The 24,749-nt window shown below is 54.2% G+C and overlaps 1 protein-coding gene across 5 annotated transcripts in view; it reads left to right on the forward strand.

The window, feature by feature from the left end:
* LOC105699815 (rho guanine nucleotide exchange factor 17) overlaps positions 1 to 24,749 on the forward strand; it is a 33,909-nt gene that overhangs the window by 5,745 nt on the left and 3,415 nt on the right. Inside the window, exons 2-23 of one of the 5 annotated variants that reach the window (XM_012425147.2) lie at positions 3,141 to 3,324; positions 4,691 to 5,161; positions 5,874 to 6,110; positions 6,384 to 6,846; positions 7,193 to 7,603; positions 7,689 to 7,992; positions 8,207 to 8,504; positions 17,379 to 17,456; positions 20,259 to 20,336; positions 20,851 to 20,955; positions 21,055 to 21,171; positions 21,363 to 21,649; positions 21,743 to 21,880; positions 22,183 to 22,277; positions 22,397 to 22,619; positions 22,830 to 22,921; positions 23,030 to 23,297; positions 23,422 to 23,529; positions 23,628 to 23,867; positions 23,945 to 24,012; positions 24,096 to 24,422; positions 24,555 to 24,731. In XM_012425147.2, coding sequence (XP_012280570.1) covers positions 3,160 to 3,324; positions 4,691 to 5,161; positions 5,874 to 6,110; positions 6,384 to 6,846; positions 7,193 to 7,603; positions 7,689 to 7,992; positions 8,207 to 8,504; positions 17,379 to 17,456; positions 20,259 to 20,336; positions 20,851 to 20,955; positions 21,055 to 21,171; positions 21,363 to 21,649; positions 21,743 to 21,880; positions 22,183 to 22,277; positions 22,397 to 22,619; positions 22,830 to 22,921; positions 23,030 to 23,297; positions 23,422 to 23,529; positions 23,628 to 23,867; positions 23,945 to 24,012; positions 24,096 to 24,422; positions 24,555 to 24,731 — 4,750 coding nt within the window. In that variant the 5' untranslated portion in view covers positions 3,141 to 3,159. The remainder of the gene's footprint in view (positions 1 to 3,140; positions 3,325 to 4,690; positions 5,162 to 5,873; positions 6,111 to 6,383; positions 6,847 to 7,192; positions 7,604 to 7,688; positions 7,993 to 8,206; positions 8,505 to 17,378; positions 17,457 to 20,258; positions 20,337 to 20,850; positions 20,956 to 21,054; positions 21,172 to 21,362; positions 21,650 to 21,742; positions 21,881 to 22,182; positions 22,278 to 22,396; positions 22,620 to 22,829; positions 22,922 to 23,029; positions 23,298 to 23,421; positions 23,530 to 23,627; positions 23,868 to 23,944; positions 24,013 to 24,095; positions 24,423 to 24,554; positions 24,732 to 24,749) is intronic. The other 4 variants (XM_012425149.2, XM_012425148.2, XM_012425150.2 and 1 more) reach the window with 4 other exon arrangements.

The following is a 24,749-nucleotide window of genomic DNA, read 5'->3' on the forward strand; positions in this document are numbered from 1 at the left end:
CCGTAATAATATTCTCATGAGACCGATAACGCGGATCTTGAAATATTTCATTTTTATTTTTTTTTCTTGCCTACAAAATCTGGAGTCCCCGACGCTCGATATCGACGCGTCGAGGAGCTTACGTCAAACCAGTGTTTGTTTATAATCGCGAATCCATCCGATGATCCGACTTGACATCAACCGATGTTAATTGACAATTGATCGCAGTTGGCACGGAATCAGGGAATTTTTCTGTTACACCCATAAGCCGGGGCCCGTAAACAATTTCCTCGTTAGATAACGCGCGTTATCCGGTCGCGAGCGACGAGGTCGATTTCGGTCGCGAGATTTTACCCTGGTGTGCGAAATCCCGGGATGGAATTTCGCGGAAGATCCTCTGAAAATATTCCGACGCGAGGCGCGTTAATTTCGCGGAGCGGGAAGAAAGCTCCTTATCTCCTGGCGAATGGCAGTCTCGGATGCGAGGGCCTCCTCTTTATCGCTTTCCAAACAAGATCTCGGCATTCCGAGGCGCCGAATATTTTTACCGGGTCCGCGGGTCGCGGGGGAAAAACGAAAATATCGACTCGGGAAGGAATTCCGCGGCCGCCTCGGGAATTTCGCAAGCTCGAGGAACGCCGAAGACGACACTCGCGCGAGCCGTCCCGGTGACCGGCGATATTCCCCGGAATTTGCTAAGCCAAAACATTTCCGCCCCTTTTTCTCTCCCTCGCGAAAAGTACGGGGCGACTCGAACCTCGGGAATGTCTCTCCGGAATTCCGGAGCGTATCTTTCCTCCCACTTATTTCGGGCCGAGCGATAACGTTCGATTGTTTATTGGAGGACGTGTAACGCATCGCTCTCGCCGTTCGGTTAACTTTTTGATAAAAGCCGGCACTCGGGGCTCGCGATGATTAACCCGGTAATTAGGCGCGTCCGCGAGTCGCATCCCCGGCTGAACTTGGCACTATTCCGCCTCGGTGGCATCGATTAAACCGCACGACAATCGCGAACGGCCATTGCTCTTAATCCGATCGGCGGATCCGAGGAGAGCAATCAAAGGCGCGGAGCCTCGATTACCTGGAATTGTATGTACACGGATGTACAGAGAGAAAGAGAGGCCGGAGGAGATAGGCGCATATGTATCCATTACGCGCAAGGGCACAAAGGGGATCCTATCGGGGCTTATCGGCTAATTTATCATTTTTAATAAGCGATCGGGATCGAGCCCGATTCGCATACGGCGACCTCGGTGCAGGCTGCGCCGCGCTAACGGAAACGCAGGCACGGTGTGCTTATTGTATGCAGATTCCCCGGGATTGCGATTACCCGCGGAAATGTCAGGGACAGAGCACCCGGAAAACCCTTCTCGTCGTTTAACACGTTCCCTGCCAGACCGTTTTTTTGAAGACTTTCCGTTCAGGCCGCGTGGGGCGAATACGCCCCACGATCAAATGAGCGCATCAGCAATAGTATTATGATGCCCATAATTGACTGCATAATGAATTTTTAAAAAATTCTTTATTTTACAATGATATTACAAAATGGCTTGAACGGAAAGTTCAACGTTCCCTGCCAGACCGTTTTTTGAAGACTTTCCGTTCAGGCCGCGTGGGGCGAATACACCCCACGATCAAATGAGCGCATCAGAAATAGTATTAATATGCCCATAATTGACTGCATAATGAATTTTCAAAAAATTCTTTATTTTACAATGATATTACCAAATGGCTTGAACGGAAAGTGCAGCGTGGGGCGCATACGCCCCACGCGGCAGGGAACGTGTTAACCAAGCGCGCGATAAAGGACTCCGCGGAATTGTGTGTGTCCGACCCGTTGCCACTGAACCGGCAGTCGCGCTTTTCCTTTGTCGATCTCCAGAGGAGGATAAAGGGAAATTAATGAATAAAGAAAAATTGAACGGGAGGAATGCGCCGATTCCGCGGCCGGAAACGAACGGTCCGGGTAACGACGGCGGGACTTCCGGCGCGAACTTTTGCGGTTATCCCGCGCTCTAAATCGAGCCGCGGGGGGGAGAAAAAGAGAGAAGTCGCGGTCAAAGCGTTCCGAAATTTTTACGAGAACGATAAATCCGGCCGCTCGGGCAAGGTCGCGCTGCGGAGGATCCGCGGAAACGCGCGAACGTAGGCGCGTCCTCCCCCCGATAACTGTCGGCGGGATTTATTTGTACGCGCGATTCTAGCTCCGGTGAATGAATTTCCGCCGCGGCGGAAATTCCGAAACGGCGGGGGTTACGTAAACCCTTAATTACGCCGCATGGCCCGGGAACTTATAAACGCCGCGCGCGTAAACCCGACGTTTAGCGTCATTTAGCGGAGGCGCCGGTCGCGAGAGAAGGAACGACGGCAGCGTACGGGGAAAAGCTCTCCGGGAAAGCGTGCCTAATGAACGAGTAAAACTGCCGGGGGAAAAAAAAAAAGTGTAACGATCGCGAACGCGCCGATTACGGAATTATCCTTCCTTGTGGTCGACGATTATGGCCGGTCGCGGCAATCTTTCGCTACCTCGAGTATTTCGAGATTAGCGCCGTTGTCTCGGCGCATTAGGCTCGGGGAATTATTTCTTTTACCACCGTCGTTTGTCATTTTTTTAAATTTTTTTTTTGCGGCTAATTGTAATTTCAGGGTCGTCGGATAACGCGAACCATCAGCTCGTTAGTTTCCGCCTTTTGATTGCAGCCGCCGATTCCTTGGATTATCACTTCAAGAATCTGCAGCGATTTTCAGATGGAGTATCGTCCGATTGCGCCGGATATCCGGTAAATCGGGTTCCGGAGAATTATTTCTTTTACCACCGTCGTTTGTCATTTATATTATTTTTTTTTTGCGGCTAATTGTAATTTCAGGGTCGTCGGATAACGCGAACCATCGGGGCGATCGATTTGCCGAGGTTTAGCTCGTTAGTTTCCGCCTTTTGATTGCAGCCGCCAATTCCTTGGATTATCACTTCAAGAATCCGCAGCGATTTTCAGATGGAGTATCGTGCGATTGCGCCGGATATCCGGTAAATCGGGTTCCGCGGGTAATTCGTCGTTTTAATGAGTATAGGTGTGCAGGGCACCTGGACTTTCAATAGAGGCGTTTCTTTTTTTTTTTTTTATCGGATCGGGGAATTGATACGGATGTTTGCTTTTTTCCAGGGTGAGGGAAGGATGAAGAATGCCCCGCGTCGGCGGGGAAGGAGGCGGCGGGGGTGCGAGCGAGAAGTCGGGAGGAGGTGGTTTCGGTGGGTGGCTGGGAGGCGCCGCGAGGGCCATGACAGGAGGCGGTGGAGGTGGATACGTGGTCCTGGGTGGCACCAGATACGGATTGCGACTCTCTCAGGTACGTATCTTCCTATCGCGCTTGATTCGCCGAAGGAGAAAAATCCGCGAGCGAAATAAGAGACGGATGGAAAAATTTATTCCGGGGGGATAAAAACGGGCGTCGGGCGTCACGCGAGGCGCGACGCGTCGGTGGATCGCGGATGACAAATTTCGGCGAGAAGTGCGACGGAAGTGACGCGCGGAGAGAAATTCGGTTTTTATCCGTCTCTTTGTCCTCGACGCGCCGCGCTAGGTGCGACGCTCGACGCGGCCCGGTCGGATCGCGTCTTAAGGTGATACGAAAGGGTCATTCTATATATATCGAAATGTGAAAATATTGATAAAAAATGAAATCTCGCGAGATTCAAGACCTCGATTAGGAGTTCCGTAATCACGGGGTGAAGTTTCAAATTATTCGGTCCACCCAGATAATTTTGATAAATATTTTTACTTTTTGATATATGCGTATATGTGACACTCTTTGATAACACCTTAAGGCCTAAACTTGGAAGCGATCTCGCAAATGGACGGTCCACTGCCAGTCACCGGCCCGACTCGATTCCCGCACCTAGTTTCCCCTCGGAATAATATCCGGCTTGACGTCAGCGGCCGCGACGCGCACGCGGAACCCGAGACGCGGGCGCCTCCGCCGCGGCGCGGACACCTAGCTTCCTTCTTCCTGCGGCGCGACCGCGCGGAACCTCCGGGCGCGCAACAGGTTCGCCGCCGCTCTTCCGCCGCGGCCGTAACGAGGCGGAAAGGGGAACGGTACCGGTCGACCTCGATTCGCGGCCCTTCCGGACTCGGCGGACCCCGCCGGCCGGGACGCGCCGGAAAATAGGAGCTTTCGGGAAACTCTCCTTCGACGGGATCTATTTCAGGGTAGTTTCTTTCCGAGGAGGTCGGGGGAAGACGCGGGGTCGCCTTACCGCGACCACCGCGTCGCGTAGGACGGTTTCGCCCTTTTTCCTTGACGCCTCCTCCGCGTGGACGCGACGACGCCTCCGGTCCCTTCGAATAGTCTCGTTACGGAAACGAGTCCGCGCGTCGACGTATTACGGTTTTTTTTGCGGCGCAACTCCGAGAATAAAAAAAAATTCACCGAACCATAGAAACATTTTGATTTTCCAAAGAATATAATTACTTGACTCGACCTGGAATTGTCATAATCCTAACTAAATGCTGCATTCAATTTATTCCAGTTTCTTAGAGTGAAATAATTGTTCCTGGGATTAAAAAAAAAAATCATTTCATTGGTTCGATGCAATTTCTTCCTTTTTTTTTTTCTTTCTCGGGGCATACGGTGTACCTCCTCGGTACCGCGGACGGCGAGGTGTCCAGGGGAGCGAACTAACGCCAGGCCTTCTTTTGTCCCGGGTTCGCAGGAGAGCCTGCCGCCGCAGGGCTCGCGGGAGGACTTCCAGGAGCGACGGAAGCGGAGGAACTCGCGCGACGGCGACTCCCGGGAGCGACTGACGGAGCGGCCCTCGGAGAAGCCGGTCTCGATCGACCTGGCGGCGAGCGTGGCCGACTGCTGCTGCATCGGGCCGCGGTCGCGGCTGCCTCTGCCGCGCTCCGCGACGGGCGCCGGGACGGGCGCCGCCACGAGCGCCGCGGGATCGCCTCCCACCCCCTCCGCCCCCTCCACCCCGGCCCCCGCCAGGGCCGGCAGCGCGGAGGCAGCGCAACCGCCGCCAAACTCAAACGCTAATAATAACCGCGGGGTGCTGCAAATGGGGAGCCACGGATCGCAGCCGCAATCATCTACGGCATCATCCGCGGCCTCAGTGGCCCACTCGGTCTCGGTGCCGCGACAGCTCGCCCAGTGGACCAAACACCAGACTCTGAAGCTGCAGGTACGCGGGCGTCGGTCCTCGAGGTCGCGGCCGGGTCAGGGGCTCGGGACGCCGACGGCGTCGCGGGCCCCCCCTGCGACGGGAGGTCCGACCCGGGACGCGGTAACGCAGAGTGCGGAGTGGAGAGTTTCGCCCTGGTGGCCGAGACTCGATTTCGAGGTACCTCGCCGGGGTTGCGAGGGATCCGCCGCCGTCACGTGGCGGCGGGACGAGAGGTCCCGGAGTGGAGTTCGAGTCGACGCGGAATTGGGTCGAGCGGCCTGCCTCGGTGACCTCGACCTGGCAGTCAAGGTTCGCCCGGTCCTCTCCCCGGACGATTGCTCTCCACCCGGTGGCAACTCGTTCGATGGCCAATCGAGGATCGGTTCCGGCCAGTTGTTGCTCCTCGCGACCCCGTCCCAGTGGTCGATGCTTCTTTTTCCCCGGTCGACTTTTGGCGCCCTCGTTCGTCGAGGAGGTCGCGGGACCCTCGCGCCCTCTCGATCGCACTTTTCGGGTTCAGGGTGGAGGACGAACCGTCGAGGGACAGGCTCCCGATTCTTCGGAGTCGAAAGGAATTCGCCCGCCCTCCGGATTCGTTCGCCATCCTCCTCGAGAGGTGCGGGAGCGTCCGTTGACGGGCACCATGGTCGGTCCCGGTTTCGCGGGGATGATTTTTTTTTTTCGTCTACGCGGAGAGGTCGGATCAGGAGAGTCTCGATTCCGTCGACAGGAACCAGCGGTGACAGCGGTGGACCGGCTGCACAGGTTCCGGTGGAGCGGGGGCGGAGGAGGAAGCGGCAAGAAGTCCTCTTCCGGCCCCCGCGGCGAGCGGCTGCGCGAGCTGACCGAGAAATTGAAGGGCCCCGCGCCGACCCCGCCGCCGAGGAGGCCGTCGCGCGTCCAGACCTCGTCGTCGTCGCCGCCGCCGCCATCGGGCTGCGGCGCCGCGTCGCCGACGCCCCAGCAGGTACGTACAGTCCGATCGCTTGGATCGATTTGAACCGATCGACTCGATCGCGGTTGGTCCGCTTTAAATAATTCCATTAAAATCCATCGATTTTCAGTTTTTTTTTAAATCATTGTTATTGTTATTATTTTATCGTTATAATTACAATTTAAATAATTAAGATATTAAAGGGAAAAAAAATCGAGACTTTGATAGTGATTTAAAAAAGTTCGGGATTTTTGATCCTTCGAATGAAACGATGATTTTTATCAACCCCGGACGTGGTCTCCGAAGGCAGGCCAGGCAGCGGGGCTCCAGGGCTGCGGACGCTGCGCCGCCGAGGGGCGACCTTCCTACCGGAGCTACACCTACAGCGAGGGCAGCGGCAACGGCAACGGCGGGCAGCCTCATCATCAGAGGACTTATCACAGAAGTGACAGTGTCGGTGAAGAGTGGCCGGCGGGGGTGGCGGGCGGGAGGGGGACGAAGGACGGGGGGAGGGCCGACCTCGGCGACGGGACCCGGGGCCCGGTCGAGGTCGCGCCCGGGGCTGGCCACCTCCGGCAGTACAGTGACTCGGTGGTGGACGGTGCCAAGAGTGCGGCCGAACCTCGGAGCGCCGCGGCGCCCGAGGACCACGAGGCCGAGGCGACGGACGCCCTCCCGAGGCTGGGGTCCAGGGGCCCCCTCCTGGCGTACCATCGACCGGGCGCCCCCTTCCGCAGCGCCTCCTTCGGCCAGGTCGACTTCGATCAAGGTGAGAACCGCTTAATAATAACTCGGAAGAGTTCTCTCCTCGGCGAGGCGAGATCGAGGAGGAAGTCCTAATTACCCCGGGCCGTCTCGCGGGAGTTTGGCAACGTTTTCGGGGCCGGGACGTTCCAATAATAACAAACAAACCGCCGCGACGCGGATCGCGGTCGAAGGCAAGCCCGATATTTCGGAAAGGGGCCGGAAGTTTGGAACATTGGGGTAAGGGGAATCGATCGTGCCGATGAGGAAAGTCGGTCTTGGTCTTGGTCCCTCTTCGTTTTGGAAACGTGGTCGGGAATTGGGGTTAGGCGTGACCTAGACCGATTTTACTCACCGCTCTTTGGATCCAGGTAACCGACAGAAGACGCTGCCGGTCTCCGGCACGGAATGCCTCGAGGGGAAGGACGTCCGGGCCAGCACGCTGCCGAGACGCCGGGGGGACGTCAGTCCCGCCGTCTCGACGCCGCGGAACAGTCCCGGTCGACAGAGCCCGAGGGCGTCTACGCCGAGCGTCGACAGTGCCGTCGGCTCGGCGGAGGGCCTCGGCGGGCCCCAAACCGGGCCCGAAGAGGTCAGACCCAGGAGCGACGGGTCCGATAGCCTGGCCACCTCCAGTGCCCTGACCAGCCCGGAACCTTTGGCTCCGGACACTCGGGAACCCAGGGTGGACCTGGGGCGGCCGGAGGTCTCCGTCGCGCAGCCAGCCTCCGAGACGACCGACCGGACGTCCGATGCCAAGGCCGAGGATACCGTCCAGAGAGGTCAGTTGCCAGCGGGACGAGTCTGCGGGGAATGGCTGGGGCCGAACCTTGGAGTTGGACCTCTTTTCATTTTTTTTTCCTGCAGAGCTGAAGGTTGAACCTCACGAGGTCATCATTACGCCGCCCCCTGAAGAGCCTAGATTGAGTCAAGCCAGCGAGGGGAGCGAGGCTCCCAGCGAGACGCCCTCGGAAGCTTCCTCTCCCTCGGGGAAGACGAGGAGGTATCGCGGCGACACCAGCAAGAGGAGGAAGGGCGTCTACATCACTCAGTGGCCGGAACCTTCCGAGATCGACAGGAACAAACTCGCGGCCCAGAGTAGCGAGGAGAGGGACGAGCCCCCGGCTACGCCCAGCGACTTGTCCGACTGCGAGGGACAGACCCCTAGGAGGTACGCTAACCCACGCTGTGAATTCTCATAATTCGTTAGGGTAATCGCCAGGTTTCGTTGATGATATACACGGATGAAAAATGAGCCATCAACGGTACTCTGCGATCCGTTAGGAAGACTCGATAAGACATCATTCGATGCTTCCGCGGGGGGATTATCAACCGCGTCGACGAGGAGATATCCAGATAGAGGAGACCCTGTTCTCGTTCCGTAGGTACAGCAAGAGGCCTCTTCGTGGACCTTATGGACAGATGCTGGAGGCGGAGATGGCCAAGCCGAGGACGACCGATATCGCCCTGGAGGAGGGTCTTCGCCCCAGGAGGAAGGTGTCGGCCAACCTCTCGTACAACTCCAACGCCAACAGCAGCTCGGAACCTCCCACGCCCTGCCATCATAGGACCACCTCCAGTCCCAGCAAACTGGAGGGTCTACCTGGTCCCAGCCCCGAATTACTGGCCGAACTTCTCAGGGGATCCTCCGAGCGAGTGGCGCGAGCACCTGCTCATCGAAACGTGAGTTTCGACCCCCGTGTTGACGGTTTTGCTTGTCGAATCTCTCGCGAGGGAAGCGGTGGACGTGGTGGCGGCACCTTGACTTCGCAAGAAGGTATCCCCGGGCCAGGGCGAGACGATCGGCCATGTGGCGCGGAGCGACCGAAGTTAATCTAATAATATTCGGCCATATTTCTTGGATGACCGTTGGCCGGCCGATCTCGGGGTTAGTAGGCATCCTCTCTCTTCCCCGAGAACCAACGGCGGGCGGGGGCGACGCCGGATATTCCTGGCCTTAGGGTGCACCTGGCCGACTAGCCTCCAAGATGCGAACCGGTGCCACGGTTTTGACACATCCTCGCGACCTTGCGCAACGTCCACTCGCGTTTCTGATGTCGCTAACGAACGACAAATACCGGTCGTATCTTCCGAATTAAACGACTTCGGCTTTGACACGGCTGGGCGTAAAGATGCGCCGGTGTCCCGGGGGTTGGACCGTGTGCTCTTGGCGCGAGACTCCATCCGGTCTCTATCCGTCGACAATTCTCGTTTCTTGCACTTGATACTTTCTCGCCCCGATTTTTCTACCAGTCGACGGGAATCCCGGTTAATTATTAAACGCCGATCTCGGCCGCAAGGAAACTCGTCCTGGCAGCGAGTCAGGCGAATCCCGATTCGCGAGTTTCGAGCTTTAAATACCGCACGTCCCCCGGTCGTCCTTTTCGACTTTGTATCGTCATTTGGCGCGAGTTTTTATTGCACGTCGCGTGTAATTTAAAGGGAAGAGCCGCGCCTCGTGTCTAGGCTCCACGTGGACGAGAGGTCGACGGATGAAAATAAAGGTGGAGCTGCTGAGAAGGGACGCGCCGGTTTCTTGGAGCTACGTCTGTTTTCCCTTGTGCGGAAAAAAAAAGGAAAAAAAAAAAAGAAAAATCGGATCGCGGAAATCCGGACACCGTTGCGAATTCATTCGCCGGTCGCGCATTCTCACGGCCGGCTCCCTGGTCTAGAGAAACTTCGGAATAAATTCCCCGCATCTACAAACCAAATAGCTCGTGCGCCTAGTGCATTAAATATTTAAATAACTCGGAGACGATGACGCGCGGCTTGCAATTTTCTCGATGCACTTAGGTTATTCATAGATTACCTATACTCGCCGCGAGGGAGCTCGAGCCGGCGATTCGCGATCGGGGAAGAGTCGATCGGCGATAGATTATGGATCCCTGCATAATGCATGCCCCGTGTACGCGGTATCCGTGTTTCGAGGTTTAGAGCCTCGAGAATTGGGACCAGTCTAGGGAGGATTAGGTCATCGCGAGTCCGGAAGATCGGTCGCCATGTTTTTATATTTCCCTTTTCTTCGCTACTCGGCGACACGAGATGCTCTCGGCGTGGGACGGGCGATCCGGACGAAACGCGTCGACCTACTTTAAGGCGGTACGTGACATTTCTGGAATGCACTGACATTCGTTGCGCCGCGCCGCGCACTCGACATGACGGAGAAAAGTGCAACGTAAGACGCGCGGCTAACCGGCCGAGGGAATTAATTCTCGAGTGGTTTCCACGAGCGCGGAGGGAGAGCTCGATTGCCGGTCGCTCGTCCCACCGTGGCAATAATTTATTGGGCCGGGGTTCGATCGATGAGATTGCCCGTTTTCGCAGTTATCGAGGACTGCCCGCAGTCGGACACCTCGCTAACCGACGTCGGGTGACCACGCCGATTTTCTACCGGGAAGTCCGCAATTAATGTCTTGGGATTTTGAGACATCACTGTGCTGTAACGTTAATTCGGGAATTCCTCGGGATAAGTCTCGCCGATGTACCTCCAGACTAAACAAGCGACTGCCCCGGCGCAATTATTCGGAAGAACGGCCCTTCGTCGGATTATTCAGCGACGCATTCCGCGACGCGCGGCGGTCCCTGAAAAAGGAAGATGGCGGCGGCGGCGCGCCTCCTCCGACGCGGTAAATGTCTCCCGAAGTCGTTTCGCCGTGTCCGAGGCGCGTTTGAATTTCCACGGAAGAGTTACCGGCTCTTTCCGCGCTGGGGCTGGTCACTCGTCCTCGTCTGGCCTCGACACTGAACCCTATATAGACGCTTCTGGAATGCACGGGCGAGCGGCCGCCATCTTGAATTATGCTACCGACCGCGGGGGTGACGCGTCGCTCGGAGTCGCGGCCGCGGACGAAGAGAAAACTTTTCAACGTCCGATTTATCGAGTCTGTCGCGTCCTACGGGGATATATTTCGCTTGGAATATTCAAGGGAAAGACCTTGAAAGCGGATTCAACGTGAAACGGAGAGTTTGACGGAATCGGAGACAACGGTCTCGGGAAAATGGCGCCCCTCGGCGGGCCAAAAATGGAGCAAGAGTTCCTGGTCGAGATTGACGCAGGTGTGAGCTTCCGGCGTCGCCCACCAGGTGGCCGCGTCATAATCTCCTCCTACACTCGGCCGTTTAATTTTAGAACGTCCGACTTTGCACGCACTTTACCCTCCCCGGTTTCCTCGGACCCCCACGCGCGGAGAAAACGTCTTCCGAGGCGAATGAATGGACCCTGGCCTGTCAGAGGTGATCGCGAGAGGCCGCCATCTTGCCCACGACTCGACTCTTGAAAATCTCGCCCTGTCTTCGCGAGACGCGAGATAATTTCAAGATGTTGCTGCCTTTTTTTTTTCGTCTTTTTCTTTTTTACGCGGCGTCCACCGCCTTTTGACGAATTTTCTATTCGCAGCGAGTCGGAACAGGGAAGAAAGAGCGACGAGAGGAGGAGCTCGCTTACGTCGAGACCCTCGGTCTCGCTCTTTTTGCCAGAAGTGACGTCAGTGGCGTCGGATTCCTTGCGTCTCTCCTGGGCCGCGAAAGATATCGCTGCATAAAAATGTCGCTTTGTTTTGATTTTGCCGCGACACTTTAAGGACGTCGTTTGTCTCGAAGATGTGCCTCGCGGGACGTTAACGACCCGGTCTATGGTCGGCATCTCGTGGCGCGTCTTTAAGATCTCCTAATTTAATAAAGCAATTCACTCGCGGACATCGACGCCGTATTCGCGGAGTCTTTTAATTGCCGGGAGTATCCGCCCGGCCTTGGGGAAATTCATGCCTTTGTCCCGGAGTCCTCGTTACGACCGAGGGGGTTGTTTGAGTAAATCTTACATCTTGTTGCGCGTCGTCAATGGGGGGCGATAAACGGCCCTCTGAAACTCGCGTTATTTATCGACGCCACGTTTCCTTTGATCGTGGGCTTTAGCTCCCTCGTCCTGCCGGGCAATAACGTTTAATTTAAAAGACGGACTCGCGCTTTCTTTCGACGAGCCACCGGAGGGCCGAAGACGCGAACAAAGATGGCGGCCACTCCGCGGGAAATGTCGAGGCACTACATCCAAGTGGAAGGCTTGGACGTCGGAGGCGGTTGCACAATACCGGGGTTTCAAAAATGAATCGAGCTACTCCGGTGGCGGGTCTTCTAAATATAAAATCTAATCCAGTGGTATAGGAGAAGAAAAAGAAAGAGAAAAATCGAGGAGACGGGCACTCGTCGCGGCATATAGGTGGCCTTCGGGAACCCCTCCAAAACGTCCCAAGGGGACGCCTCTCGGGGGATAAATCCGAGGATCTCCCAGAGACGCCACGATTCGATACTTATACATTTTCTTCGGCGATGGATTCCGATTTATAGCACCTAGGAGTGTTAGATTACGAGGATCGAACGATCGTTAACCTCGATTCGAGCCCCCTCGGATTCGTCCACCCTTCCCACCTCGTCCCGAGAGTTGGATCTCGGTGGCGGCCCTGGCGAAAGACTCGCCGAGATGCCTTGACTCTCGCGACCGTGAATTTGTCCAACTTGTTGGGCCGTTTTTCCCCGAATAGAACGTCCCGCGATCGGGAGGTGTCCTTGGATGCGTATCAAGGCTCATAAATTGCACTTGAGCGCGACCGGTGCTTAGGCGACCCTGAGGCTCGTCGAGGAGGAAGCGTCCTCCGGCGTCCTCCTCGAGCTTCCTCTGCTCGAGACGCGACCAATCGAACGTTCCACTCGTTTATCTCGAATCGAGCGTATATTCGAGTCAAGTCACTCGAGCCGATCCGCCGTCCAGGTCCTTCCTTCGCGGTTGCTATGGACGCCATTCCTCCCCCATGGACGCCTTCCTTCCTCAAGTTGTCCACTCTTATCCGGATCCAAAATGCAAATTCTTCCAAATCTAAGCGACTAGGGTCGAAGAAGCGTTCGACTCGACGCATCACCAGGGGGGGCGACCTTGAATTACCCTGGAATTACGGCGCGGCCTCGTCGGAGTTGGCGCGCACGTGCCGGCCGCGCGCAGATTTCGAATTTCAAGGCAGCCGGCGTCGCGACGCCGGCGCGCCCCGGCCGGGGGCTCTCCTGCGCCGAAGCATCGATCAGCCGGCCCGGCCGAGGCGTCCCGACGCTAGTTCGGACGCCGCGCCTGACCGCTCCGAGAGCCGCGGAGCCCTTGTCCCCTAACCTCAAAAGCCCGCTGGTCGCTGGGACCAACGACGACCCCCCGGGAAATTTCTTGACGCTTGGCGATCCAGTCGAGGCCGGTCTACTCGATTCTGCGGTCGGCGTCGATCTTTGGCCCTTTTGGTCGACCCTGCGGTCGGTTCCCTCGCGACGGTCTTCGCGGACTCCGTCGGTAAAGGCGGACCCTTCCTCGAGTGGTTCCGACACGTCGCCGGGTTGTCACGTGAGCGCCGAGATCACATGAGTAAGAACGTAGGTATACCTTACATGATGCGTGGGTGGGTGGATGCGTGAGTGCGTGGGGTGCGAGACGGGGAGGAACACGTGCGGGAAGGAAATAACGTCGAGCGTTCTTTCCCTCGATATTATTCACGGTTCGGCGTATCGCCCTCGGTTGTCGAGGAACTCGGCAGAGTCCCGCGCCAAGTACGTGCGTTTCTAAAGTACGGCTGGGGAGATTCGTCGATTTTCGTCGATGATTTGGTAGAGGCGGAACCGTGTTCGATGGGGTAAAAACGCGGGGGGGGGGTTCCATGTTGCGAGCGGTCGTCACGTAAGCGCGAACACGAGTAATACCCGTTGCGCAATGGAAATGAACGGGATGACAAAGAACGAGGAACAATTCGCGAAGAATAGTTCACTATGGGACAATTAAACCCCGTCCCCGAGCCCGGGAAATTTTCCTGCTTGATGGGAAATTTGCGCCGCGGGTCGAATCACTTTCGAGTACCTGAATTACTGAGAGGAAATTTCAATGTAACGAGTAATTTATTCGTCGTTTCTTTTCTCTTGGTATTTCGTTCTCTGGTCCATTGTGTACCGCAACGGACGTAAGGACGGAGATTTATCTCGCGCCTCGCGTGGGAGGATGCACTTCTGCAACGAGGAGAGCAGCACTTGCGTAATGACGGTGACCTCGGTTTTGCTTCTCCTTCCGGTCGTTGGACATTTTTCGGGAATTTTGAGACGCACCTGGGACTTCTGATAATTTGGACGTATAGGTGCTCAAGCGGGACCCTTATCTCCCTGTTGTATTTTTTTTTCTTTTTTTTCCGATTGCGCGGGGGCATTCCGTGTACCGGCGATGTTACCGTAATCGCACTACTGTAATTTCATTGTAGGAATAATTGGTTCGACGAGGGATTACCGATGACCTTTCCAAGCCGTGCTATGAAACCGAATGGATCAATAATGGCGACAGGGAATTCGAACCGAGTGGACACCTTAAAGGATTACTCGAAGTGACTCGAGATGAAACCGGATTAACGGGGACGATTACTCGAAGCGACTCGAGACGATGCGAGATGAACGCTAGGCCTGTAATTTGGAGATACCGAGGGCACCTGAACGTTTTTAAAAGTGGCCATTTTTAATATCCGCTATCTCAAAGGCGAGACGCTAACGGAGGCCGTTGTTTTTCTTCTTTTTTTATTTTTTTTTTCGCGAAAATAAAGTTCCACGGGTTTCGGGGGATCGTGAATAGGTCTCGTTGACTATCTCCCTCTTTATCCAGACTCGAATAACCTCGCGTCCTGTTGGATATTTCATTGATTCGACGTACTCGAACTCGACGATACTTCCAATTCGAATTCTGGACTCGAGTATCCGAGAAAAAAAAAAAAAAAAGAATTCATCGGACCAGAGAAATGTTCCTTTGAATCGTAGCAAGGAAATATTTCGTTAATTTAAGGGATAATTATTCGACTCGAATAAATTGTCATCTTTCCGAGGACATATTTGCATCCAATTTATTCCCGTTTATTTGAGTGATATAATAATTCGTCGAATGAATGGAATATTTTTTTTTCGGTTCAATGAAATCTTTTGAATGTTTCCGGTATTCGAATTTGAGAATTTTTCTCCCACTCGAATCGACGACTCGAAGCAAGGAAGAACGCGTCCGCGGTGAGTTGTCCGATATAAAGACTCGTCGCATCCCTCGTAGAACTCGCGAGGTCGGACCGATCGAGGCGATCGGTTTCTCTCGGCACTTCGCTCCTTGGAACGAGGAAAGTGTCGGGAGCGTGGCTGCAAGCGCAGGTTGCGGAGCGCCTTAGTCACCTCGGCTAAATATACACGGGCGACGCGCACGCCGGGAAATATGAAAGGCCCGGTAGGCCGTCGAAACGTCGAACGTTCCCGAGCTTTAAGGCGATATGAAAGGGTCATTCTACGTATATATACAAAACGTGAAAATATAAAACCTCTCTCCAAACAGGGTGCACCGATTCATTTGACCCCTTAACACGTGATTATGGAGACCCCAAGGAAGAATCCGATGCTCATGAAATTTTATTCCCCAAAGAAAAATATATGTCCTTGGTCCGGGATATATATAAAAAAATTTCTGTTTGAAAAATGAAATTTCACGAGTGTCGTGTTCTTCCTTAGGGCCTCTATAATCGCATAGTGGAGCTTCAAGATATTCGGTGCACCTTGGTTGGAGAAAAGTTTTATTAACATTTTGACGTTTTGGTGTATGTATGACAGTTTCGTGTCGCCTTAAGAGGAGCCGCCGGCCATATCAACGCTCGAGGGCCGCGCGCAAGGAAACTCCCGGCACCCCGATCGGAAGCTTCCCCAGGTCGAGCAGTTCCATCCGAGCCGTGCGAGCCGAAAGCTCGCTCCGACGGTTTCCCTCGTTTCCTTGGTATCCTTCGCGGTGCCGGAACGTCCGAAATCCCGCCGGACTCGGCCCGCCATATTTGTTTGTACAGCCGCATTCTTCTAAGCCGACTCTCCCTCGGCGGGTACTCGGGGTCGAGGCCTTACGAAATCGGGAGTTTCGCAAGCTCGCTCCCCTCGGGATGCCGGAAGAGCAAGGAACTCCCCCGCGACCTTGAGATCCCTTCTCGAGCGACGAGCCCTCGTCTCTCCTCGAAGCGTATTTCTGCTCGCGGATTCCAAAAAAGATCGCAGCCTCCTCTCGAGGAGGGTCACATGGTATAAGAAGGAAAAAAAAGAGATATTCCCCCGGAAGTTAAACTCCTCCATTTTTTTCGATTTTCTCATTAAATTTCAGTGATTAACTCGGAACGACGCGCAAATGAATTCCTATCCGCGGATTGTCTCGATATTGACGTGTCTAAAAAATGAATACCCTTGGCGAGTGACCCTGAGATAAGAAGTTTCACTTGGGAAAAAAAGAAATAAGATAGTAGAAAGGATCGGGGTGAGGAAATGTAAACGCTGCGATGAACGCGGAAAATCGGTTGGTAGGTCGACCTTCCGTCGACAGCGACGAGGGCGATCAGGAGTTCGATGTCAAATCGGTGGTGAGTTTCCACGCTATTCGGTTGCTAAAGGAGCATTATCTCCTTTTTTTTTTTCTTTTCAGTTCTTAGTGCGGTTAATGTTAACGAGGACCATGCCGCGCAATACCCGTCGATCGGGGCGGGAGTTCCGGAAGACGTTGCGGGGCGCGGAAAACGGCCGCGTGCGAGGCTCGCAACGTGGCGGAGCTCTCGCGCACGTGTAACGACGGCCACGAGGCCGTTGTTTCGAGGACTTGGGGGAAATTATGGGAAATCGTCCGATGGCCGCCCTCAAGGGGAGGACAAAAGGACGCGGAAGGCATCCTTTGCCCTTTCAAAGTAGCCACGTCGAGACGAATCGATTTTTTCGCGACTCTTCCCTTTGCGCGGGAACTCGGCCAGCCATGTCGGGATATTAATCAGCGCGAACGGGAATTTTTCGCGGTTATCTTTTTTACTTTTTCTTTTTCTTTTTTTTCCTTTTTATTTTTTAAGGACGTTTGAGAACGAGGGAACCTTTGGGATACGATCGGCAATTTTTCCCCGAGACGTGGAGGCCGCTGAACGCGGCTCCGGTTCTTGCGACGAATCCGACGGAATCCAACAATGCGTCCACCCGAGGAATGCACATCGGTCGAGATGCCTTCGATCAACATTATCGGGAACACTCGAATGCAAAGCCGGTGTTCGCTACCGAGGTGGACGCGTCGCCGCATGCGGCGGATATATTTAGGTGTACGTCGTAGGATTCCGCGCGGATTTTCCGACGCCGGTCGGCGCATATTGTCATCGGCGGTCTCGATCTCCGAAATTTCCACGAGGCGGAAAGAAGACAAAAACGGCGAAAATCGACCAAAGTTGATTTAACGAGACCCGTGAAATCGCGATTGCATCGTCAACGTCGACTTTAACGAACGTCGGTCGATCTACGGAATTCCTGATAACGATATCCTTGATCCGATGCTGCGTCCTCGTGCGATGCCCCGCGTTGCGGGGATATAGTTTGTAGTATTGTATGTCATTTTTCATTTTTTTTTTTAAGCGACTCGCGCGCGTGTTTTTTTTTTAATTTTTTTTCTCCTTTTAAGTCCGGCACCGATCTCGTCGAGAAAGTCCCCATTTTACTCAGACTGTGAATATTTTACTGTTGCAGGATACGAGGACCCACGTCGTTGTGGAACTTTACGACACGGAGAGGTCGTACGTGGAGGCGTTGCAGATACTAGTCAATGTGAGTGCGAGAAATCGAGGAGTCGTCGAGTCGAGGGAAGATTCGACGTCCGGCTTTGAGCTTTCCTTCCTAGGCGGGGACGAGCGCTTTCGGCGAGGTCGTTGCTACGGTTTGCTCGCCGGTCTTTGAAACCCCGGAGAGATACCTCGCCGTGGCGTTTCCTGGTTCCGCGTCGTTCCTCGCGCCGACCGGCAAAGAGCTTTCGAGAAGCAGCGAAAGATAATCCGGAAGGGAGAGCCGCTTTGGTTGGCGGCGTTTTCCGCGTCCCCGAGAGCCAAGTTCTCGGCTCGCTTTTCCGCGTCGCGGGGTCGAAGCACCCGTTTCGGATTTCGATGCGTTTTTCGCCCCCGACGACGGAAACGGAAGCGATTCGTTTCCGGGAAGGATCTTCGCCGGCGCGTAAAAGTTGATTTGCAACGACGGCTCGGATCCGGGAGGGCCGCAAAAAGCTCTCCCGCTTCCGCCCACGGGCCAGCTCGCCGGGAACAAAAGCCGGTGGAGGCTCGAGCGTCTTTGCGGAGGGGCGAGCTTGCGCCGGCATAAAGGAAGTCGCGAGGTCGCGCCTCCGCTTTGGCGCCTTCCGCGGCAGAAGGCCGCGCGAGCTTTCGGACGTCCGCGGCGACGGGCGTTTCCGCCGCTGCCCCTTTGCTTTGATCGCTGGAAAGAGAGTCGGCGGTTCTTGTTCGATCGGGACCCCTTGGCTGGTCGCAAGCTCTCCGGGGTCTCGTGGCGAGCTGCAAGCTCCGGTAACCGCGAAGGCTGCGCGTCATCTTTCTCCCTCCGGGTCCCCTCGCCTCCTTTGCCCCGGCAAACGAGCTTCTCTCGCTTATTTGCGACGATCGAACGACTATTCCGCTCGAGGGGACTCCTCTTCCTATGGCACGCGTTTTATGTACATTATGTATATTATGTACATAGGGTACATTACGGACCTTATGGACGTTTACGCGCTCGCGTCTTCGGGCTCCGTCTCGAGGACCCGCGGCCCAAAGGGAAGCTTGGGCTTTAATTTCCGATAATCTCCATCTTGGCTAACGCGACTACTCCGAGTACGATAAATGACGACCTGGGAATATATAATATCAGGAAACCCTTTGTAATTCGGCCATTCTTGGATATTTGAAAGAAATGATTTTCCTCTTCCATTCTGAAGTCTCTTTGAGCCTCTCGTCGGTCGTTTCCGTTTAATCGAATTTCGGGCCACTTTTTATTTTAAGCACTCCTTAGGCCCGACACGCGATCTCCTCTCGAAGCCGACTCGTGCTAGGATAAAACTCGAGGCGGACGGACCGTCAACCGGAGAGAAAATCAGAAATAACTTCTGCGCAGCTCCTCGCGTCCATTGGCAGGCTTTTCGATGCCGAGGAGCGCCTCCACCTGCGATCGGTCCCGCCAGGTCGGCCGCAAAATATTTCCTCCTTTCGGTCGTCGAGCGAAAACCCGGGTAGACCTCGAAAAGCTTCCGCGGGGCTTCCGCGAGGGAATTCGCCCGGGAGAGGTGCATCGAGATTGGTGCATCGCGTTCAAGGACGTAAACATCATCAATACGCGTCGGCCCGTTCAAAACAGGCGAGATTTAATACGCTAAACATTTGAAGAATCGGGAATTTACTCGACGACTCGGGCCTTCCTTTTTATCCGCCATTTTTTTTTTTCTGGGGGAAGGAATTCGACCTTTTGTTGGATCTAGCCAAATGCGACGTTGGGGAGGATCGGTAGGAACAATCGTACGGAGAAAATGTTGAGACGAAATGCTAAGGACGCTTTCCGCGTTTTCGTCGTTCTCGTCGCCATTTTCAGCGGCTTAGCGCGCGACAAAAGACGCGCAACGTTTAATGCGCGGTTACTGCGGGCTACTCGGGGGAAGGAATAAAACTGTACTCGTTTCGACCCACGTACTCGCTCGGCGCATCTCTCGGCAAGCTTTGCTCCTTTTGTTCCTGGCCAGGATGAAAATTTATTTCCACCCCGCGTCTCGGTTGGTTCGCACGTAGCACGTCTCACTTACGAGGTGCGCGACGATGATTACCTGTCCCGAGATGTTTAATGCCGGGGATATATACGCGTCTTTCAAAAACGCATTCTGAGGTGGCTCTCCATCATTGCGTACGTGTAAAGTTTCCATTAATCCCCGAGGGAAGGAACGAAGGAGCCGTTTACGTCGGATCGCCCCCGGAATCGTGAAACATTGTAGAGGAGAAAATTTTAATTAATCCTCTCGAGTCTAATCCAGAATGGAAAATCGATGGCCGGGCTTTCTGGCGGTCGTCGAATGACGGGATTCCTCCTCTCGGTCCTCGAGGAATTCGAGAAATATCGCCTCGAAGGATTTATCGAGCAATTTATTGACCGCGAGACGTCGGCCGGTCGGACTTATGACTCTTAAATTACGTTAATATTGTAATTAGCCGGAAGGGGGGTCGTTAAGCCTGAGATACGAGTTGACGGTTGCCGGGCTGTTTAAATTTGGAAGGCCCGCAATATCTGCGAGGGCAGTTCGTTATTATTTCCACGATTTCCCGCCTTAGAAATAGGCTTTACCGATGTATAACTGCTACGGAGGGCTGGCTCGTGAGTAACTCTTGTACTCGAAGTTCAATTTATTCTCATTACGAGTTAATCCTATTTCTTCGGATTACCTGCCGTACGGGAACGGCGATTCCTTGAGATAAATTTAGATCGTCTCAATTAGCCAAGTTGTATTTATAATTAATTGTCGACCTCTGTCGTCGGCGAGACTACGCTCGAAGAAAGGGAACGGAGATGGCGGATTAACCGGAGGGTTTGTTTCTTATTTTTCAGAAATATCTGCAACCCCTGAAGAGTCCAGAGAATGCCGGGCTAGTGGATTCCGTGACGGTGGATGAAATATTCTATCAGGTATCGTTGTTCCCGCGTTTCTCTTTCATGGTGTCCCGACGCCGACTTTTGCCTTCTTATTTTCCTTCCCACTTTCTCGGGGGGGTTAACTCGATTTCGCATTTCTCCTCCGAACGATTCCACGCACCCCTCGGCTGCTTCTGCGTAGCGCCAAAGAGCATTAACAGGTAAACAAGGAGGAGAGGTTTCATTATTTGATTTATCGGAAGCGCGTGCCCCCCCAGAGAAAAGGAAGGGAAATTAAAAAGCTCCCGGTTGCCGTCCATGGTTTCATTGGTCAGACCTGAGATGGTATTGATTTTCCAAGACTGAAGGAACGATGGTTAAAGTACGACTTCGCCTGCACAGCGTACGGGGTCTTGCGCAACCTACGTAATTGCATAACATCCGCAATGATTTAACGCGAAAGGAAGAAATAGTCAGGATAGGCCTTCCGTAAAAATTTCCAGAATTTTGCCACTATAATTTTTTTCTCTTTGCGATTAATGCTCAATGCCGTTATCACGAATTTCAGGTCCCGGCCATCCTGAGTCACCATGAAGTCTTCCTCGAGGAGCTGCGCAAGAGGCTCGAGATGTGGGAACTACGACAGACGATCGGGGATGTCTTTCTCGACGTGGTTAGTTTCCCGTTTGGTTGAACCAGCTTCAACGAGGACGCGAACCCGATGAAAAGTATCCCTACATACCGAGTTAAAAATAACATCCTTAACTTCCAGTTCACGAAGCCCGTCGTCCTGGAGACGTACACGCTCTTCCTCGACAACTGGAAGTCGGCAAAGAAGGCCATCAAGACGACATGTCAAGCGAAACCGGCCTTCGCGAGGTTCCTCGAGGTAGGCGCCTTTATTCCCTTCCCTTCTTTCCACCTCGTTGCTTTTTTTTCCCCCCTTGCCTGTTTTTATCTTTCGACATTTTTATCCGCCTCGATTCAACCGCGATCCGAGGGCCGATCTCAACCCGCGCGCCTCGAGGTGGAGCGCCGAAAGTTTGGTGATATTTTATTGATATTAATCCTTATCGACAGGCAATGGAGCGAGAGCACAAGGGGAAACTGGGACTGGACCAGCTGCTCATCAAACCCGTACAAAAGATCCCTCGGTACGAGTTGCTGATACAAAGGCTGCTCAAACACACCGAGACCTCGCACCCGGATTATGAGCTTCTCTCGGCGGCGCTGAAAGAAGTCCACGAGCTGGTGGTTAAGATCAATTGCACGGAACGAGAATCGCTCGAGTGGGAGCAACAACAGACGACCCTTAGGGAGGTACAATCGCTAGTGGAAGGACTCGCCGGAATCGTTACGAACGACAGGTGAATCATTGTTCTGGATATGCATTTTCGATCGGTATTTTCGGCGGCGCTTCATCTCGCTCGCATCTTCAGACCCAAGTCTGTCGGTTTCAGGTCGTTCATCCGCCACGATCTGGTTACCATCGCATCGAACCAGGGAACTCGAAAAGAGCGGGCTCTTTTCCTGTTCTCGGACCTCTTGGTAATAACCAGCATTAAGAGAAGAAGCGGCACGATAAGAAAACCGTCGACGTAAGTCCTGCGACGTATATCACGCCGCGAAGTAATCTCACCTCGAGATAACGACTTCAATCCGATATCCCGCCTCCCCCGAGCTTGGGACGAAAATCTCGTTCCTATAAAATTTATTCGGGGTAGTATGTGGAGTAAATTTCGTACGGAACATTTTTTTATATCGAGCCTCCTTACGCCGTTAACTCGCCTCGAGGGTGCGGTTCGTTATCTGCGAGAGAAATTGCAGACACGGTGTCCCCGCTTGCCAGGTTGCATAACGCAAGGCGAGCACTGATTACGAACCCTGCAATTCGTTTCAGGAGCTCGTGTCCGAACAGTTTGGTCGGCTTGCTGGAGGCGAACAAGTACAAGATGCTGATGCGGATACCGCTGGACGACCTAGAGGTGATGAAAGGTACTGGCTAGCTTGATTCGGGTCTAAGACGAGGCACGACGCGCTCAAAGCGATCTCCGATCGAAGTCGCTCGGCTGACCGGCCACGGATCGGAAACCGCTAAGGAATTTGGATTACAGCCAAAGACGAAAATCTACGGCGAATGGCGCGCGAGGTCGACCACCTCAGGGAAGACTGCGCCACCTTGAATCAACTCCAGGAGCTCGCGGCGACTCTGCACGGTGCTAAGCAGCAGCTCGAGGACCTGATCAAGGAACTCCTGGGCCAGGCACAGCGGCAGCTCGCCGAGAGAAATGCCGCCCATTCTCAGCTGGCGTGCCTGGAACTCACTCTCAATACTCAGTAAGTCGACCCGTCAATGGGAATCCATATCACCCAGCATCTCAATTTTTTTCACGTTTAAAATCCCGAACGTAAACAACCGGTGCGGTAGAAAAACGAATCGACAACCACCCCATGTCTCTTTAGCTGGGTCAGCGATTCCCTGGAAATGAATTTTTCCTGAAGGCAATAATATTCCTAACGCCCCCGTACGCTTGGATCTCCTTTCAGAGCCGGGATGGAAAACATCTCCGTGATGTTTACCAAGCCGGACAAGAGAGCGAGCTGGGAGGAGAGCTTCAACGAAGCCAAGCAGAAGCTGGGTGAGTGTGCGTCTCTCCTCGAGAGAGCGCGTTTACGAAGAATGTCGCAATGGCCCCGGCATCGATCGCGAACGACGACCCGACTATTCAGTCGATTGGAAATTTCAGCCTTGTCCGCCGACAGGAGGCCCTGCCCGGAATTCGTAGGGCCCTTGCCGATCCGGAAAACTAGGGCTGGGCTTCAGTTCACCTGCGCCGCCCCGACTCTGGCCAACGGCGAGGGGACCCGCGACGTCTGGGTTTGTAACAGCGACGGATACGTCGGTCAGGTTTGCGTCCTGAGCTTGACCCCGGAACCACCGCAAGTCACCTCCTGCAATGGCGTTTGCAATGCCAGGATTCTCTGCGTCGCTGGAATCCCGGCATGCACCCCAGGGTTGGGCATCTTTCGATCTTTGCGCTCGCTTCTTGTGAACCGAAAGCATGACGATTGCCCTAGCGATTCCTAATTACCCCGGGTCAGGGAAAGTCCTTTCGATTAATCGTCATCGTCGTTTCAGGTCAAACTCCTGCATCTCCAGCAATAGTCCCTTCGCCAGCAGCAAGAGCGGCATCAGTATATCCGTTCAGGATACAGACGCGACTGGCGGAAATATTCAGCTGGATAGGTACGCCATCGACGGCTAGTTTCCACGTGGCCACGGAAAATCTGGACTTTTGAGCACGGGGATGGTTTATTAATTTTTTTCTTTTCTTTTTTGCGCAGCAGCTCCAGCTCGGACGATTCGGATTCAGACGACATTCCATGCGCGGACACGGCCAGCACTTCTCTCGGTGGAGATGTGTCCAGCAGGGACGGAGCCGTGGTCGAAGAGGACCTCAACCAGCCCACGATGTGGCTGGGCACCGAGGACGGTTGCATCCACGTGTACAACTGCAGCGACAATATTAGGATTAAAAAGAACAAGGTTAAGATCCAGCACGGGAGTAGCGTGCACTGTATCATGTGAGTATTTTCCACCTGATGTTTAGCCACAGCCTGGAAACGCTCCCGGGAACTGTAAGTTCTTCTTTCATTTTCAGATACTTGGACAATAAGGTTTTCGTATCCCTCGCCAATGGAGACATCACGGTCTACTCCCGAGATCCCTGTAAGTAAGGCTTAGAATCGTGTAAAGTACATCATTTAAAAATCCCGGGGACGTCCGTAAAACCGTTAATTACCCTCTTACAGACGGTGGATGGAACACCAGCGACCCTGCGGTCATCACCGTGGGGACCGTGGCATCCCCGGTCGTGAAAATGATTTTCATCGGCGGGAAACTTTGGTGCGGCTGCCACAATATGATTAGGGTGTTAAACACTTTTCCGCTTAGCATCGAACATACGTTCACCGTTAGCAACGACACCGGTAGATCGGTTTCCTGCATGGCGAGCTCGGGAGGTTTAGGAGTCTGGGTCTCGCTGCACAACAGTGCAGTTCTGAAGCTGTACCACGCGACCACCTACGAGGGCTTAACGGATATAAATATCGCCCCCGCGGTCACGAAGATGCTTGCCAGTAAGTATCAAGTCTTTTAGAGAGGCCTCGGGGTATTAAATTCCGATTCAGATCGCGTAGCCACCCAGGCCTTGTACCTCGACGAGAGCCTATCGCAACCTGAGCTTTATTTTAACGGAAACATTAAACCTGTTGCAGGTTGCGATGACATCATTCGCCAGCACAAAGCTGCCTGCCTGAGGGTAACCGCGCTTTTGGCCTGCAACGACCTGCTCTGGATCGGCACCAGTGCAGGGGTCCTCCTGACGGTACCGATACCGCACATAAAGCCGTCCACCCAGAGGATGTCCCAGGCTCCCGCAGTAACCGGTAACCACTCTCGCTTAC

This window comes from Orussus abietinus, unplaced genomic scaffold (genome assembly GCF_000612105.2).
Source record: "Orussus abietinus isolate OABI.00-Male unplaced genomic scaffold, Oabi_2.0 scaffold10, whole genome shotgun sequence".
Taxonomy (NCBI): Eukaryota; Metazoa; Arthropoda; class Insecta; order Hymenoptera; family Orussidae; genus Orussus; species Orussus abietinus.